Source organism: Trichoderma virens, assembly GCF_000170995.1.
Source record: "Trichoderma virens Gv29-8 chromosome Unknown TRIVIscaffold_1, whole genome shotgun sequence".
In the NCBI taxonomy this organism is placed as follows: domain Eukaryota; kingdom Fungi; phylum Ascomycota; class Sordariomycetes; order Hypocreales; family Hypocreaceae; genus Trichoderma; species Trichoderma virens.
The window spans coordinates 1,710,697-1,726,085 of record NW_014013748.1 but is presented as its reverse complement, the minus strand read 5'-3'; the positions used below and the strand labels follow the sequence as shown (position 1 = coordinate 1,726,085).

Sequence of the window (15,389 nt, the reverse complement as noted above, 5' to 3'; positions counted from 1 at the left end):
CCACGGCCACGATCCACCGTCACACCTCGCTCTTACGTACTGACTATCCGCTTCGATCCATGAGCTGAGATACAAGCCCTACTGCTACCTCTTCATCCCCCACCATCAAATCCGCAACCAGGGCGAACTGCCTCTGTTTTACAGGCGGGCTGGCGCGTCCGGATAACGGTGGCCTCGCCTGTCGAATAAATACACAGCCTGCGTCGGAGCAATCATCTCCCTGTCTCGGCGACCAACTCCAATCGGCTTCGGCCTCAACACCCAGCGACAAGGCGACGGAGCCATGCCGGCACAACTCAACGGGTCCGTCACGGGCGCCCTTCCCATCCATATCGCGACCGACCAGACAAACGGCTTCCACAAGCAACATAAGCACTCTCGGTCCTCCTACTCGGAGTCTTCTCCTCTTGCCAACTCGAGGAACAATTCTCTGACCTTCCGCCCGCCCAAGAGGTTCATGTCTACCCCAAAGACCATTGCCGTTATAAACGCTAGCGGCCGCCAAGCTGCGTCGCTGATCCGCGTAGCAACTGCCGTTGGCTACCATGTTCGTGCACAGCTGAGGAATCTCGAGGGAGTCGTCGCTACCGAAGTGTCCACCAATCCCAACGTCACCGTCATTGTTGGCGAGCTCTATACAAGACACCAGCCGACCAAGGAGAACAAGGATGTAACCCAGAATGGCCCCATGCCCGGTGTCGGCGTCAACCACGACCTAATCGACACTCTGTTCCGCGGCGCACAGCTTGCCTTTATCAACACCACCTTTTACGGAGATGAACTGCAGATCGGCAAGGCTCTGGCCGATGCAGCCAAGAAGGCCAACATCCAGCACTACATCTACTCCTCCATGCCCGACCACGCAGCATACCACAGCGGGTGGCCGTCGCTGCCTCTATGGGCCGCCAAGCACAAGGTTGAACAGTATGTGAGGCAACTGGGCCTGCCCGCCACCTTTGTCTACACCGGAATCTACAACAACAACTTCACCTCGCTGCTTTACCCCTTGTTCTGCATGGAGCTGCAGCCGGATGGCTCTTTCACCTGGCAGGCTCCATTCCACGAAGACGCCAAGCTTCCCTGGCTAGACGCCGAACATGATGTTGGGCCTGCTATTATACAACTTTTCAAGGACGGCATATCCAAGTGGCAAGGGGAGCGCATCGCTTTGGCGTACGAATACCTGACTCCGGTGGAGGCTTGCAAGGTCTTTGCTCGCGGAGTCGGCCGTCCTGTCCGCTATATACGAGGACCCATCGAGATCAAAGTCCGCATACCCACAGGCTATCGACAACAGCTGGAAGCGCTGGAGAAGCTTTTTGATCCCAACGAAAAGGACCCCGCAAAGCAACCGCCCTACTTTGGTGACCCAAAACTGGAAGCCAGCTGCCCACGGGAAGCGCTGGAGCTGTGGGAGGGCCCTCGAGGACTGGAAGAGTACGCAAGAGAGATGTTCCCACTAGAAGAAGAAGCCAACGGCTTAACGTGGATGTTTGAGGAGGAGGATGACGGCCATGAGGCTCGAATGCAAGCCACAACGACTTCTGTGGAGAATATGAGAATCCAGGATGATGTAGAGGAAGAATCCTCCGACGATGATGACGAAGACGGACTTGTCATGCGTGGTCTTAAGCGAGCTGAAGAAAGCTGGCTCGCCTAAGGAGGCTGGTTTTTAAGCAGGTTGCGTCGTCATTGGATGGGCGACTATTGTATTTTGCAAGCCTTGGCGTTTATATCGACATGGAATTGGAGCTACGGAATGAGTCGAATGGTGTATCTGGAGCACTGTTTCATTACTTTTCTTATTTGGTTACCATTTTTTTCTCCGAGGTCTCTTTGTTTCTTTCTTCTTCTTTTGCCCCCCCAAAACGGCGTAGGTCTCTGTCTACTGCTTGAAAATGGGCCACTTTTACGATTGACACCGATCTTTTCACACACAACTCATACGAGAAAAAAAGCGCTTGGACTATGGATGATGGGGAGTTTTTACATGGGTGACTATTTTCTTCCTCTTAGCACAACTGCACATTGGCGTGGCGTTGGTGGCAGGGCGGAGACCAAAAAATATAAAACAAATGTGACGAGGGCGCGCGTCTTGGACTTGGTGGATAAAGGGGGCTATCTATTGTTGGGAGCGTACTATTTCTCTCCTCTTCACAGTAGTATATAGTTATATGAACTCGCTATAAGCACTTCACTACCCCTGTGCATTTCATTTCACTTGAGTGTGACTGGTGATTTCGTTGGGACACTTTTGCTGGAGGTATCAGGATAGGGAGAGAATAGGGGGTTGGCCGTATAGAGCCTGTTTGATTCACAAGGGAGAGCAAGGGGGATTTTCAATGGCCTTTTTGTCTCAAATTGCTGGCTAACTGGGTGGTACAGGGCAGTTTGAGCGACACGATGAGACTAGCCTTTCCTCTCGGTTGTGATTTGCGGTTTGTATTCGCCTTATATCCGTACATTATGTACTTGGCCACTGGGTACCTAGTAGTTACGAGGATTGTGTCCCGAACTATTGTTTTCACTTTCTATTGCATACATTCATAACGCATGATTCCAACATGATTGCCTGCCTTGCTCCTTTTTTAAAAACCGAGTTCTATCATAAACCCCAATTTCGCCCAGGCCACACATACACACACACACGACGCCCCGGGGGGGCCTCTCAAAGCTTGCCCTTGAGCAGATTGTTAATCATCTGCTGGCCGGTGATGTACGTCGTCTTCCAGAGGGTCGGGAAGTCGAGGGTGCTGGTCAGGCCGTCGGCGAAGCCGAAGAAGAGCATGGGCGGGATCCAGCCGCGGGCGTACTCGAGCGCGAAGCAGCCCTCGGGCATCTTGTACTGCTTGGCGTCGCCGCGGCGCAGGTGGTGCACGCTGCCGGCGGGATACACCTCGGGCTCGTACTCGCCCGGCACGTAGGCGACCTGCGTGCCGGACAGGATGTGGAAGTAGTCGTCGGCGGTGTGGCGGCCGGTGTGGCCCTCTGTGCCGATGGCCGTGCCTGGAAGTTTTGTCTTTGTGTCAGTTTGCTTTTTTTTTTTTTCCCGTCGTTGGACGAGGGGGTGGTGTTGTTTGTTCTGGTTTTGCTACGCACCGAAAATGATGAGATACTCCGTCACGCTGGCATGGATGATATACATGGCTCCCATGGCCCCGCCAGCGTTGTTAAACACCCAGTCCTCCTCCAGGTTGACATATCCCGGCACCTTCTCGTTCAGCTCGTCCACAATGTACTTGACGATCCCCCTCGTGTTGTTGCCATGCTCGGCCACTCCCCTCTGCGCAAGATCGTGCAAGTGATCCGTGTCGAAGACGTAGAAGCGCTCCAGATCCTGGTCGAGCACGTATACCACCGATGCCAGCAGCGCAGTGAGAAGGCCCAGGATGGCAAGCAGGCGGCTGATGCCGGGCGGCGAGGGTTCGTTTCGAGGCATGGCTTGCTTCAATTAAACCTGAAAAGGAATAAATATATATATGGCGATGAATTTGAGAAAAAGAAAGAAAGAAAACAAAGCTGGGAAACTAAGAAGAAGAGCGAGATGAGAGGACGAACCACTTCGGCGATTGGGCCCAATTTAGCCAAGTAAGCACACGGCCGGCGATAACCAAAAAAAAGACCGCCAAACAAGAGCCCAATTTCTTCCCAAAGCTGCTCGGGATACGTCGAGCAACACACAGCTCTGAGCCAATTCAATCTGCTCTATTAATAAAGAAACCCAATCAGCTCGCAACTGTTGGGGATTTGACTTGATTGAGCATTCTCGGTACCCGAGGACTCGCGCCCTCGTTCTGCCGCACCCCACCGCTCGGCCGGATCACGGCGATCCGGATGAGGCCGTCCATTTTTGGTGGAGAGGGCCTCCCCGAAATGCAGCTTCGTATTCGTACTCGTGCGTTGTGCCAGATCCGAGTATGTAATCGCATCATGACAACGTCTAACATTGTGGTGACCAACCTCATTGGATTTTGTAGTTTGGTTGATTTGTTCATAATAAAGTCCGTAGCAGGTTTTTTAAATCTGCATTTAATTATAACAGTAACAGTTTGTGTCATTACGGAGCACTGGTGCAGGCTCTCAGTCAAACGCCTCGACGCCTCCGGAAAATCTAAATCTCTCCCAGCCGTATCCTTTGTGTACAAGTTTCCTCATTGTGTAGCAAAAACATTTCCGATGTGTAGTTCCCTTTTGATTTCCTCCTAGTTTGAGAATCAATAGTCCTGCGCGAAACCCGCGTCCACGCCCAACTACTCCCCCTCCGAGTCCACCATGACCTCTGTCTTATCCGGGTCATCAATGTCTTCATCCGCAAGCGCCGCGTTGTCGACATCCTCCATGTCCACATCATCTAGTGTGGCAGCGTCGCCATTTGCGTCCTTGTCATTGGCCCTGGATGCATTGCCGTTGACCCTGACATCAGAACCTTCGGCGGCGAGGTCTGGGGCATCAACCACAATCTCACCGTGGGCATTCTCGTTGGCTGTAGCTGGCTTGGGCTTCTTGACTGCGGCAATAACGCCAAGCTCATCTTCGTGTCCTCGCCAACGAGCGAGACGGCGCGTTGATCGTCGAATGGCGGCGGCATATGAGCTCACCTCCTCGCCATAGTCATCCTTATCGGTGGCCAAGAGGCAGAGACCGCCGATTCCCCTTTCTCGGAAGACATTGTTGCCCTTATCACCATTGACAGCCAAGTTGCGTGGAGTATGGCCCTCGCCATCACTGTCCTCGAAAGGATCAGCTTGAGCCTTCAAGCGGCGGTACGTTCTCACAATGGCACCCTCTTGGCGCCTGACCTTTCTGCTTTTATGATGGTGTTTTCGGAGGCCACGGTCTAGTATGTACTCGACCCTTTGGCTTCGATTTCGCTCAACAGCAAGTTGATGGGCTGTTGGTGGACGAGGCTTTCTGGCGACAACACCACTCTCGTTTCCGTGCCGAGCAGGCGAGGAACCCTCGAAAATCTGATACTTGAGAGGAACCGTTCTACGTCCATTCATAACGGCGATATTCCGGGCTAGTACTCTCGGGGGTGGTGTTGATCGCGTGCTCTCAATGTCAGATTCGTGTTTGGAGGGCCTGATTCGCGGCAGAATCGCAGGGCCGTCGTCTGCCATTGATGGCCGAGCTTTGCCGCGCTTCTCTCGCTCCGTCAGGAACTGATGATCCATCTCCAAGATTGTGGCACGGATTTTCTGTTTCTCATGGCCAAATTCAATCTCGACAGCTGGATCAACATTCTCCGCGGCTTCCTGCTCCTCGGTCATCTCTTCGAGCTTAGGGACACCTTGGTTGGCGACGTCGAGGCCGTAGTCTACACCGGGGCCGAAAGGATTCTCCTCGCATCCCTCCTCCGTAAAATCAGACTCGAGATAGAACCACATTAGCCACAGAAAGGCCTTTGCTCTCGACATGCTAGTGTATTGAGTTTTCATGATGACATCGTGAAACTCGCGATGGAGTGGAAAGTGCAGCTCTGCGACTTTTTGCGCCGAGTTACACATTACAAAGATGAGATTGACTGGGTTTGTGCGAGGGATCGCTTGCTGCTTGATCTTGTCAAGGGAATTCGGCTCGTCCCGGTCTTCCGCGCCACCCTTGAGGATGGACTTGAGACGCGGGGCGTCCTGCAGCTGTTTGTAGGCGTGAGGATCTTGCTGTGCCTGGAGAGAAGGAATGGCGTGGTATGTCCGCAGCTGCGCTCGCATTTCAGGAAAGACTATTCGCAGGTTAGCTTGTCAAGGCGCTCATGACATGTGACTGAACTCAACAGATGGATGCGTAGATGTGTGGATGAAGATGGGTAGATGCTCACAGTTGAGAGTCGTGTTCATGCGGCCCATGTTGACCAGCAAACAGACCATTGCCATGCCCTTGGCGGCTTCTCGGTCATTCATCAACTTGTCCCTCAGCACTTTGCTCGTCTTGGAACTGCGAGCCATTGTGTCGATGTACAAGTCGGCAAAGCACTGTTTTTCCAGTTCGGAGTCGTACGAGTTGGTGAAGACCTTTTGTTCGTTGTCGAAGACGGCCCTTAAGAAGTCATACTGGATATCCTTGCGCCAAAGAGGCTCTCCATCCTCCTTCTTCAGATGCCTAATCTTGCCAATCTGCGGCTGCGCGTCCTTGTCCTTGTCCTTGTCCTTTCCTTTACCCTTGCTCCTAGCGGGCTTCTCAGCGGCCTCGGAAGGGGTGGCAATGATGGTGTCTTCATCGTCGACTTCGGGGCGCGAAGCGAACGATTTGCTTTCTGGAGCAGGAGAGCTCGGGTGCTCTACATCTGACGCGGCGTCCACTGAGCTTGGCGAGGCAGCCATGGCGCGAGCACTGCGTGGTGGTGACGCTGAAGTTGGGATTTGCTGAGAGGGAGAAACCAGAGTGTGTCGACGCTCGTCTTGTGGTGGATAGTGGAAATCAACGGCGCATCATCTAATATATTCTGGCGCCAGGGGAATTCGGACTTGTACCAAGCCAAGCAGACGCTGGTGCCGATGGCGATGCGATGGTGATGGCGAGGTCGTGGCCAGGCCGCTGATGGATGGGGATGCGGCGAGGGTGATGCGGGAAGAGAATTGATGACAATGCGAGTTTCCACACGAGACTGGGAAATGGGGACAAGTCACCGGCACATTCTCGCGGGCAAGAAAAGCTGAGGTCAAGCACGAGGCGCACGTACGCGCATTGCTAATAAGGCTAGCAGCAAAAGCCAATTCGCCCTGCGATGACCTTGCCTCGCCCTAGCTGCGGGTTTTGAGCGTCGCCGGGTACTTTGTCGCGGCGTGCGCACAAGTACCGACGTGCCTGTATTTCCGCCGCCGCAGTACCTTGCAGCCAGGTACCGGCCGTCCTCTCCATCTGCCTGCCAAGGTACTATCGTCAGTGCCCTCCAACTCCGAGCTTCAGCGAGAGGCGCGCTGGGCGATGCCGCTAAAGGAATTTTGATGGGCCTTGACTGCAGCCGGACAGCCACTGAAGAGCCCTTGTAAATATGCGGGCCCGCGCGCCTAACGCTGCTGGTGCACCTGTATCTACCACCCCTGGTCAAACTTCCCAGTTGCTCTCACGACGTGCTATGCAAACATAAACAACACAACCCAGGGCATCACAAGCTCAAGGCCGCCCTGGCCACTGTCCCCTCCCCTCCCCGACCTGTACTAACAAATCCAGTGAATCTGCGCGAGGCTCAGCCTCTCTTCGGCAGCCCGCAAGGGTCTTTGTATGTTCAACACGTCTCCCATCCGTCGCTCTGATTTTTTTTCTTCTGCCCTTGTTTGCGCCTAGCCTCACGAGATTGGCCCAGCTTACCAACGCCGCCTCAGGAAACTGAAAAGACACATCCGTACTGTTTCACCGCCGACCGTTTACCGTTGAATCCCCCACGCATCGTTTCGCTGTGTCCTTTGGGCTCGCAATTCCTCAGAATGTCGAGTCTGGCCGGGGCGACCACGCCCGTGAAGCAGATTACGCCAGCCACAGCAACCGACAGCCCTGGCACGTGGAGGCACCCTCGACTCGACGAAATCACAAGACGTCGCGATGCTACCAACTTCTCGGAGAAGAATGTACGGCGGATTGCCTACAACATTGTCGCCCTGCTGGCTATGTGGTCCCTACAGCTACTAGCCAAGTTCAAACTAGACGCGCAAATGTAAGAGAAGCAAGGACGACGACGGCTGGGATTCTAGCATATGCTTGAGTGTTTCTAATACTAAATCAACGATTTAGGTTGCCCAAGCCATTCCGATTATACCTCGGCTGGGCGTGGTTTCTTGCCCAGCTCCTCCCCTTCATCCAGATTGGCATGGCATGTCTGCCGCTCATTCGGCCCAAAGACGAGCTTTCCGATATCCCGTTGACGGCTACCCAACGAAAATTGCTGGGTCTCGATCCGTCAGTCATCCCACCTACACCTGACGCAAAGTTCAGCACCCCACCGCGATATTCGCGAACGCCATCCATTGCGGGTTCTGTGGGAAGCAGAGCCAGCTATCCTGCCTCCCCTCTGGAAGGCCGAGGAAGCCCCATCTCAAACTCTCTTGTTCAGAGTTTTGGTGGCTCAGTCTCCCCATTCTCTCCCATTGGGAGCCCTCTATTCCAAAGTGTCAACAGCATGAGTCTTAAGAGGCCATCCTTTGGGTCACCAGGCTCCTTCGGTGCGAGCACCTCATCCAACATCTTCTCCGACCCTACCTCACCAAGCCCATCGGGAGGCAAGAGGACGAGCATTGGGCTTAATAATAAATGGCTATACGAGAAGGGAAGAAGGCCATCGGGTAGCACTTGGGCTCACTAATACACAAGAGAATAAACATATCATGGGACTTTTTTTTATTTTATTAAAAACTGGTAACTTTTCCAAGAGAAACCTACTCCACCAAGACTGGAGTATAAAACCAGAGGGCGAGTGCCAGGGTTGGCACATCATAGGCAACAGTGTATAGAACGGCCTGTCTTTATGATAAACGTACGTAACTTTGGTAGTTAAGCATTGTCTTTTTGAGTACACGACCTCATAGGACTTCCCTTTTAATTCTCGAGGCTGACCGATGTTGCTTGACTCAGTACCTTTTGGTAAACTGAGCGCCGATCCACTTTATGCTCCATTTCTTTCCAGAAGCGCAGACACCACCTCGCCGCTATTCAAGGCCGAGAAGTGAAGGGTGATTGAGATATCGCAACAAAAAGGGCAAAAAGAAACAAAACAGACTGCAGAAAAGCAGAAAGAGATGCGCGAACCGGGACTCGAACCCGGGTCGCATGCTTGGGAAGCATGCATGCTAACCGCTACACTATTCGCGCTGATGATGATGTAATAGAGTTTGAGTTGAAATTCTATAGTTACAACTTATATAGGAAACAGACAGGAGCTACTGAGTGGCAGATCCCACCTAAGCCTGCTACCCCTCCATCCTCTCACTATCCATCACCATAGCTCCCAAGAACACTCCTCCTCCCTTATATCATAGCCTAAGGCCTTGGCCACCATCACCTCGCCCTCTTGGAAAAAGAGAGACTCTATCGCTATAGCTGAGCTTTCCACCACCGTCTCCGCCTCCCACAATGGCCAACAAAGTCGACCGCATCGTCGCCCGGCTGCAGGAAAAGATCGCCGAGGGCGACTTTTACGAAGCGCAGCAGCAGACGCGAGTCGCCGCCTCGCGCTACATCAAGACGCAGAACTGGCCCGCCGCAATCGACATCCTCTACAGCGTCGCGCAGTCGCTGCTCAAGGCGGCGCAGGGCGGTAGTGGCGGCGACTTGTGTGTCATGATGGTGGACGTGTATAAGCAGGCCGAGCTGAAGCCCGATGCGACGAGCAAGGGCAGGCTGCTGACGTGTCTGCGGCTGTTCGATCCGGAGGAGCCCACGAGGAAGAAGTTTATTACTGAGAGCATGGGGTGAGTACATCTTTTTGGGGGGAGGGTTTTGTCGTGTATACGTATGCCTTGGGGTGGTGGTTTTGGGTTACGTGATAATAAATGGCTGACCATAAGACTGGCATTAGATGGTCTTCCAAGTTTGGCGAATACCCTGCGGGCGATCCCGAGCTGCACCATGTTGCTGGCTCATTATACGCTGAAGAGCACGAGACATACGAGGCGGAACGACACCTGATACTGGGAACCAAGGACTCGCCAGAAGTGCTCTTCAACATGGAGTATGCTTGGTACAAGGAAGGAGACGCTCACATGGCACCACACTTTGCGGCGCGAGCGGTTCTCCCCTATCTCCTCGTCGGCAACGTCCGCGCCGCCGCCACCAGCTATCGACTCTTCGCCAGCGCCCTTACAAACGACAACCCAACCCTTGGTGTCCAAGAAGTTTCCAGCGCAACCTCCGACGTTCGCATCTTTCCCAGCCTCCCCCTGCTCAACTTCTTAGGGCTGTTGCTCTTGGCCATCCAGCGAGGGGCTCCCGAAGTCTACAAGGGTCTGGTATCCAAGTATGCGACGCAAATCGATGAGGCCGAGGCGTGGGCGGAGCCTCTAGAGATGATTGGCGAGATGTACTTTGGCATACAGAAGCCGCGACAGAGCAACCCCCTGATGGACATGATGAGCGGACTGTTTGGTGGAGGTGGTGCCGCGCCGCCGCAACAAACACGGCGGCCGGGGCTTCGTGGAGCGGAGGCTCCTGCTGCTGAAGGACTAGACTAGGAAGCGGTCTCTTCTTGATCATCATCTTCTTCTCATATCATGCTTGGATCGGCAGCGACGAATAGAATCAGTCATGTATCATAGTCAAAAAACGGCGGATGGATAGAAGGGGAGCAAAAAATAACGCTGATCGTCGTCGTTCATGATATGCGCGGCTGTTCTTCCGGCTCGAACATCCAGTTGTCTTCGGCCAATGCGCTGACCTTGCTCCTGTTGCTCTCGCGGACCGCCTCGAACAGGGCTGAAGACGACCCAAAGTCAGCCAACCTCATCCCAAGTGCGAATGCGATTCACTTACCGTCCGGTTGATCTGCCATGGAGCTGTGGCTGATTTGGTAATGGCGAATAGCCTCTGCTAAGCGCTGCTTCTCCCCTAGACAAACGGCACCGTACCTAGTTAGCACTCCCAATGCATAGATAGATAGAACCAAAGCATTGAGCTAGATGTTCCTCACTCTCGTTCTCCTGCTGATACTCCAACGCCTGCAACTCCTCCTCGTCATCCACCACCGGCGTCGGGGGGTTCCCAATCTCAACCTCGCCGTGCTGATCCCGCACCACCAGGTCCGCCGTCTCGGACTGCTGCATCTCGACGTCTGCGCGCACGCCCTCGGGATCGGACGACGCTGCGTTGGGCCGCCTGATGAAGTGGCTTCGGAAGAGGCTCGTCTTGCTACCGTTGGCGCTGCTGCTGCTCGCGGCGGCCAGGCCGGAGCTTCTAGTCGTGCGCGAGGATCCGTTGGAGGCGGCGCTGCGGGTGCGTTCGTTCATGGCTTTTATATCTTGGATTTGGAGCTGGAAATCGGACGAGATGTAGTATTGATGAACGGTTTAGATAATGTACTGCGGCGTTATCGAATAAAATAATTGCGCCTTTCCACGGTAGATGTGCCGGTTTGTATTATGTGGTGCCGAACTAGAATGCAAGGGTCTTTCTTTGTTTATGTTTGTTAATGAGGGAGGATTGGATCAATGACTTTGGATGGCCCCAAAAAGTTATCGGAGACGGCTACAGTGGTGGCGGACTAGCGCTATCGGTGACGGCTCTCTGAGGTTTGCGCTATGCTGGCTGTGTCTTGATCGCCTCAACTGCGCAGTTCCCCCCCTGCAGCACTTTATGTAGATTCATTTTGCAAGAATATTGTGTATTGGCTAATGATAAAAGGCATGAATTTTGCTTGGCTTCCGAAGAGAGAGCAAATCTCGACAGGCTCGGCTACGAACATCAGTACACGGCCAATGTCTTGGCCGTATAATATAAAACATGGCCCAAGTTCAAATTCATACATCAAACTGATCGTTTCGACTCGTACAAGAAACAAAGGCTTAAATCATCACCAGCTGCGCCCTAATAAAGTCTCTGCGTGTGTGTGTGTGCGCGCGCGCGTGTGCCAAAAGGGAAATAAAAACAAGAAAATCCAGACCCTTCCCAAGAGCCCCAAGTTACGCCCGTGATCCAAAGACATGCGCCGACACTCGCTCCCCTCTTTTGCGCGCAGTTATAGGGTCAAGTCAGTTTACAGTGAGAGGTTGTAGGAGTACTCGTCTTCCATGTTCTGGCTGATCCACAAGACGACAGAGCTAAGGCACGATACAAGATTAGCCGGTGCACCTCATCCTTTTGCTGGTTGACAGCCAGCTGCTGAATGGATTGTACATACCTGCAGCCCACAAGGGCGTTGCTGACAAGATTCTCAATGCCCATGCTCAGGGCTGGCATGCCGACGCCAGGGACAACGAACTTGAGAACGAAGACGGTGACGCCTCCGGCCATGCCGCCAGCAAGGGCTGCGAATCCCAGGAACAAGACCACGCGCGCCTTCCATGCGACACCAGATCCGCTATAACTGAAAGAGTCGGCGCTGAGGCGCTGTTTTTCGACCGAGTTGATGATGAGCATGCCCAGGCTGGAGAAGATGAGCGGCAGCCAGTCGACGAATTTAACGTGGACGTTGGAGCCGTTCTTGGCCGACTTGGACCAGACGGCGGAATCGAGCATGACATAGAAGGCGAGGGAGAACTGCGAGTGCATACGTCAGCTGGCGGCTTCTCTGGAAGTCGTGGACATGTCGAAGAAGGCTCGAAGAATATCCTCGCGGGACAGAAGACGGAGAGTTGACGAGACTTGATTGAGATGGAAATGGACTCACCAGGGCTCCGGCACCGTAGACGCCAGCGTTTCGGGCCCAGATGCTGTTCAACCACTCGGGCTTCCTGAACTTCCAAAGGCGCTCTTCCTCCATGTTGTCGGGTGGCGAAACCGGAGAATCGGGGAATGGATAAAATGCAGCAGGGAGAAGAGTTTAAGTAGGGGAGATGGAAGGCGCTGAATAGAGAGGAGGCTGGCGATGCACTGCGGCGGCGACGAGGGGATGAATTGCACGTTGTTGCTCGACTTGGTGATGACGCTCTGTAGAAAGGCTGGGATTTAGCCGTAGCGCAAGTCCAGAGGCTGAGCCCACGTCAGAGTCACGTGCACCGGACTGATGAATTATGTACGTGTACCGATGTACTTGAAACGAGGTGATGCGCCAAATGGTCTTGGATGAAGTCCGAAGTCAGGACTCTTTTCCTAGGTAGACTATCAACGACACAGTAAATAAAACATGCATCAACACCTGCTTGTTTGATTCAACCCCCTTCGTGATTTAGTTCGCCATGTCTCGACTTGTACTGATTGCTTGATGACTGCTGTTGACCTGCCCCTCTGGTCCATAAGCATCTTGAATGGCACTCTGGCAGCATACCGTATTGCATACTCATAGGTACTCCGTCCTGCTAGCAATACGAGGCGCTCCATCGGTATCGAGAACCTGCAAGGCACCCCGACTGCTAGACTAAAAGAAGCATCTCAGTGTGGAGATGCGATACGGGATTCCGTGCAAGGACGAGGAGGCTTTCTGACGTGAATCCGCATTCAGTGGACTACAGTAGTACTTTTTGTATGCAGAACACGCATCTCCATGTGCTAATAATAGCCCTGTTGCGATGCCCTTCAGATGGCTAAAGAGACCAATTTGCATCGGTATTAAGGAGTCAGGTATATCAATCTATTCCATACCATTTTTACGGCAAATATTTGTCTCCAGATTCCAACATAGAGAAGATGAAAAAAGAAAAAAAAAAAAATTGATTCAAGTCCGATTTCCCCAACCGCGCACTGTAAGACCACCTGCCATCTTGCCGATACGAGCTTTTCTCCAGCGCACAGAGGGGCCGCGCTCAGCCACTCCCGCCCTGTAACCGGCCGCCATTGGCGCTGCATTCCAGAGCTCGTACAGTGTGCCTAGGCGCTGACGCCGGTAGCCCGCCACAATTGCCCGCCTACGATTAGCAGCTCAACGCCAACTGATTGTTGGTTGCCCTGGCCTAAAAGGAGGTGCAAAACACGCGCAGCCTCTGAAATTGAGCCGTCTCTTCTATCTCCATCCTCGTCAGCAGCGCTTCGATCCGTCAACTCTCCGCGGGTTTGTTCGGCGTTGCGTCTCCGGTCGCTTCGAATCGCCTCGCATCGCCTCGCCTCGAATTGTGTTTCTTCTGCGACATTCGTTACCGCGACCCATTGCCGGTTTCGTTCAGCTCGATCGCTATTGCATGCATCCTGACGCTTCCGTCTTGTTTCCCGAAACGACATACGGCCTCCTCGCCAGCGATCCGATTTGTTTACCCTCACTTTGATTTTGCTTCATAAGGAGCAGCGCTCAGCCCGCTGGCCCGCATTGCGCCTCAATACACCTCGTTTGCCATAGGATACAGCGTACCGTCTCCGTAAACATGCGGGTTTCCAACATCTTGTCGATGGCTGTTGTCGTCCTGGCCGCTCCGGCCTTGGCCCAGAAGAACAACAACAAGCCTCCCCCGAGTTCGACCACCTCTTCGTCTTCATCTTCGTCTTCATCTTCGTCTTCATCTTCAACGGACACCGATTCGGGCCCAACTGGCCTCCCGACGCTGACACGAGGAGGAGCCATCCCAACATATCCTGCACCAACCGTGCCGCCGACCAAAAATGCGCCCTTCATGCAGCACTCCAGTGCGCCGGATGGAACCGTCTTCATTGCCGTTGGCGCCATCCTCGGTGCTTTTGGCCTTGGTGTTTTGCTTTGGCGCATCATCGTCAGCTTCCTTCTGCACCGCTCTGTTCGCCGCGCCGCCTTGGCCCAGCACGAAGCCAACAGCAAGGCCAGCTTCCCGGCACCTCCCGCGCCTTTCTACAAGTATTCCGACCACGCCTCTCCTACTGCGCCTCCCGCCGGCAGTGGCCGCGGCGCTCGCCGTACCAACCGAAACACCATGACGCCGTCTGCCACTCCCAGCCAGTCCAACCTGTTCTTCTCGCCTACCGCTGCTGGAGCCAATGCTCCGGGCGGCCGTGGCTCGACCTTTTTGCCCTCTGGATTCTACGCGGCCGGAAACTCCTCGCCTGGTGGACAGCAGGGCCCTTCCATCAGCTTGACCAACCTGCGACCGGACTCGATGAGCCACGCCAACGGCTCAAGGAACTCGCTCATGGGCCCTTCGCCCCCGGACTCTCCTCACTTCTCGCCCCGAAGAGACATGAGCAGCAGCTCTGTGAACCTCAACACCCGCCAGCCGGGCCAGCGAGCCCCGAGCGCCTACCTTGAAGACTTGCTTGCCGACGAGCCTGGAAACCTTCCTCCCCCACAGATGCCTCCCAGTACTGGCCCGAGAGGCAGCGGCAGTCCTCGGCACAGATATTAATCGCCTTGTCTAGATTTTATTTTTTTTATTTTGGCGCATCTCTAAGTAATACTATCCCTATCAATAGTATACGTAAAATGTTTGGGTCTTTGATATCAAGTATTAAAAGACTGGGGATTCTTGGCGTCAATGATGATCAGTGTATGATGTTTTTATTTCTATCTTATTTTTTTGGTTGGCCCTTGGAGAAGATTTGTGTAAAGCAGGCTGGGAGGGACTTGAACTTTTTTTTCCGTCAACAGCTAGATGGAGGATTGTGCGGCTTTGTGAACAGCTTTGTAGCATCGTTTTTTTGGAGCGCCATATTTTCGAGTATATAGCTTTGTTGTTTTGTAACGTCAACTGCAATACTTAATACATGCCGTAATGGGCTGATGAAATCTCTTTGTCCATTTTCTACTGCTGGAAATGACTCTCGATTCACAAGGAGAATGACGGTGAAATGTGTATGAATGATTAATTCTTCTATATGATGAGGTGCGTCTTTCACCATCCTCCCACTGTCAT

The 15,389-nt window shown here is 53.5% G+C and overlaps 8 protein-coding genes across 8 annotated transcripts; 4 read left to right on the top strand and 4 right to left on the bottom strand.

Annotated features, from left to right (window-relative positions):
* Window positions 1-283: 283 nt before the first annotated feature.
* Window positions 284-2,191, top strand: TRIVIDRAFT_176019 (uncharacterized protein; the record flags this gene model as incomplete). Its single annotated transcript, XM_014106014.1, has 1 exon — window positions 284-2,191. One exon carries the CDS (start codon window positions 284-286, stop codon window positions 1,658-1,660), a length of 1,377 nt encoding a protein of 458 aa, XP_013961489.1.
* Window positions 2,192-2,668: 477 nt separating this feature from the next.
* On the bottom strand, window positions 2,669-3,439 carry TRIVIDRAFT_55309 (uncharacterized protein; the record flags this gene model as incomplete). The annotated part of the gene is made up of 2 exons (XM_014106013.1): window positions 2,669-3,006; window positions 3,100-3,439. 2 exons carry the CDS (start codon window positions 3,437-3,439, stop codon window positions 2,669-2,671), a joined length of 678 nt encoding a protein of 225 aa, XP_013961488.1.
* An 811-nt stretch (window positions 3,440-4,250) lies between these two features.
* TRIVIDRAFT_63045 (uncharacterized protein) lies at window positions 4,251-6,320 on the bottom strand (the record flags this gene model as incomplete). The annotated part of the gene is made up of 2 exons (XM_014106012.1): window positions 4,251-5,722; window positions 5,819-6,320. 2 exons carry the CDS (start codon window positions 6,318-6,320, stop codon window positions 4,251-4,253), a joined length of 1,974 nt encoding a protein of 657 aa, XP_013961487.1.
* Window positions 6,321-7,424: 1,104 nt separating this feature from the next.
* On the top strand, window positions 7,425-8,296 carry TRIVIDRAFT_34699 (uncharacterized protein; the record flags this gene model as incomplete). Its single annotated transcript, XM_014106011.1, has 2 exons — window positions 7,425-7,651; window positions 7,729-8,296. 2 exons carry the CDS (start codon window positions 7,425-7,427, stop codon window positions 8,294-8,296), a joined length of 795 nt encoding a protein of 264 aa, XP_013961486.1.
* A 767-nt stretch (window positions 8,297-9,063) lies between these two features.
* On the top strand, window positions 9,064-10,302 carry TRIVIDRAFT_166273 (uncharacterized protein; the record flags this gene model as incomplete). The annotated part of the gene is made up of 2 exons (XM_014106010.1): window positions 9,064-9,401; window positions 9,509-10,302. The coding sequence occupies 2 exons, from the start codon at window positions 9,064-9,066 to the stop codon at window positions 10,158-10,160; spliced, it is 990 nt and encodes a 329-aa protein (XP_013961485.1).
* On the bottom strand, window positions 10,298-11,090 carry TRIVIDRAFT_79554 (uncharacterized protein; the record flags this gene model as incomplete). The annotated part of the gene is made up of 3 exons (XM_014106009.1): window positions 10,298-10,401; window positions 10,459-10,533; window positions 10,616-11,090. 3 exons carry the CDS (start codon window positions 10,929-10,931, stop codon window positions 10,301-10,303), a joined length of 492 nt encoding a protein of 163 aa, XP_013961484.1.
* A 202-nt stretch (window positions 11,091-11,292) lies between these two features.
* On the bottom strand, window positions 11,293-12,769 carry TRIVIDRAFT_85866 (uncharacterized protein; the record flags this gene model as incomplete). The annotated part of the gene is made up of 3 exons (XM_014106008.1): window positions 11,293-11,741; window positions 11,822-12,180; window positions 12,311-12,769. The coding sequence occupies 3 exons, from the start codon at window positions 12,401-12,403 to the stop codon at window positions 11,678-11,680; spliced, it is 516 nt and encodes a 171-aa protein (XP_013961483.1).
* A 1,407-nt stretch (window positions 12,770-14,176) lies between these two features.
* Window positions 14,177-15,256, top strand: TRIVIDRAFT_215095 (uncharacterized protein; the record flags this gene model as incomplete). Its single annotated transcript, XM_014106007.1, has 1 exon — window positions 14,177-15,256. One exon carries the CDS (start codon window positions 14,181-14,183, stop codon window positions 14,880-14,882), a length of 702 nt encoding a protein of 233 aa, XP_013961482.1.
* Between the last annotated feature and the right edge of the window lie 133 nt (window positions 15,257-15,389).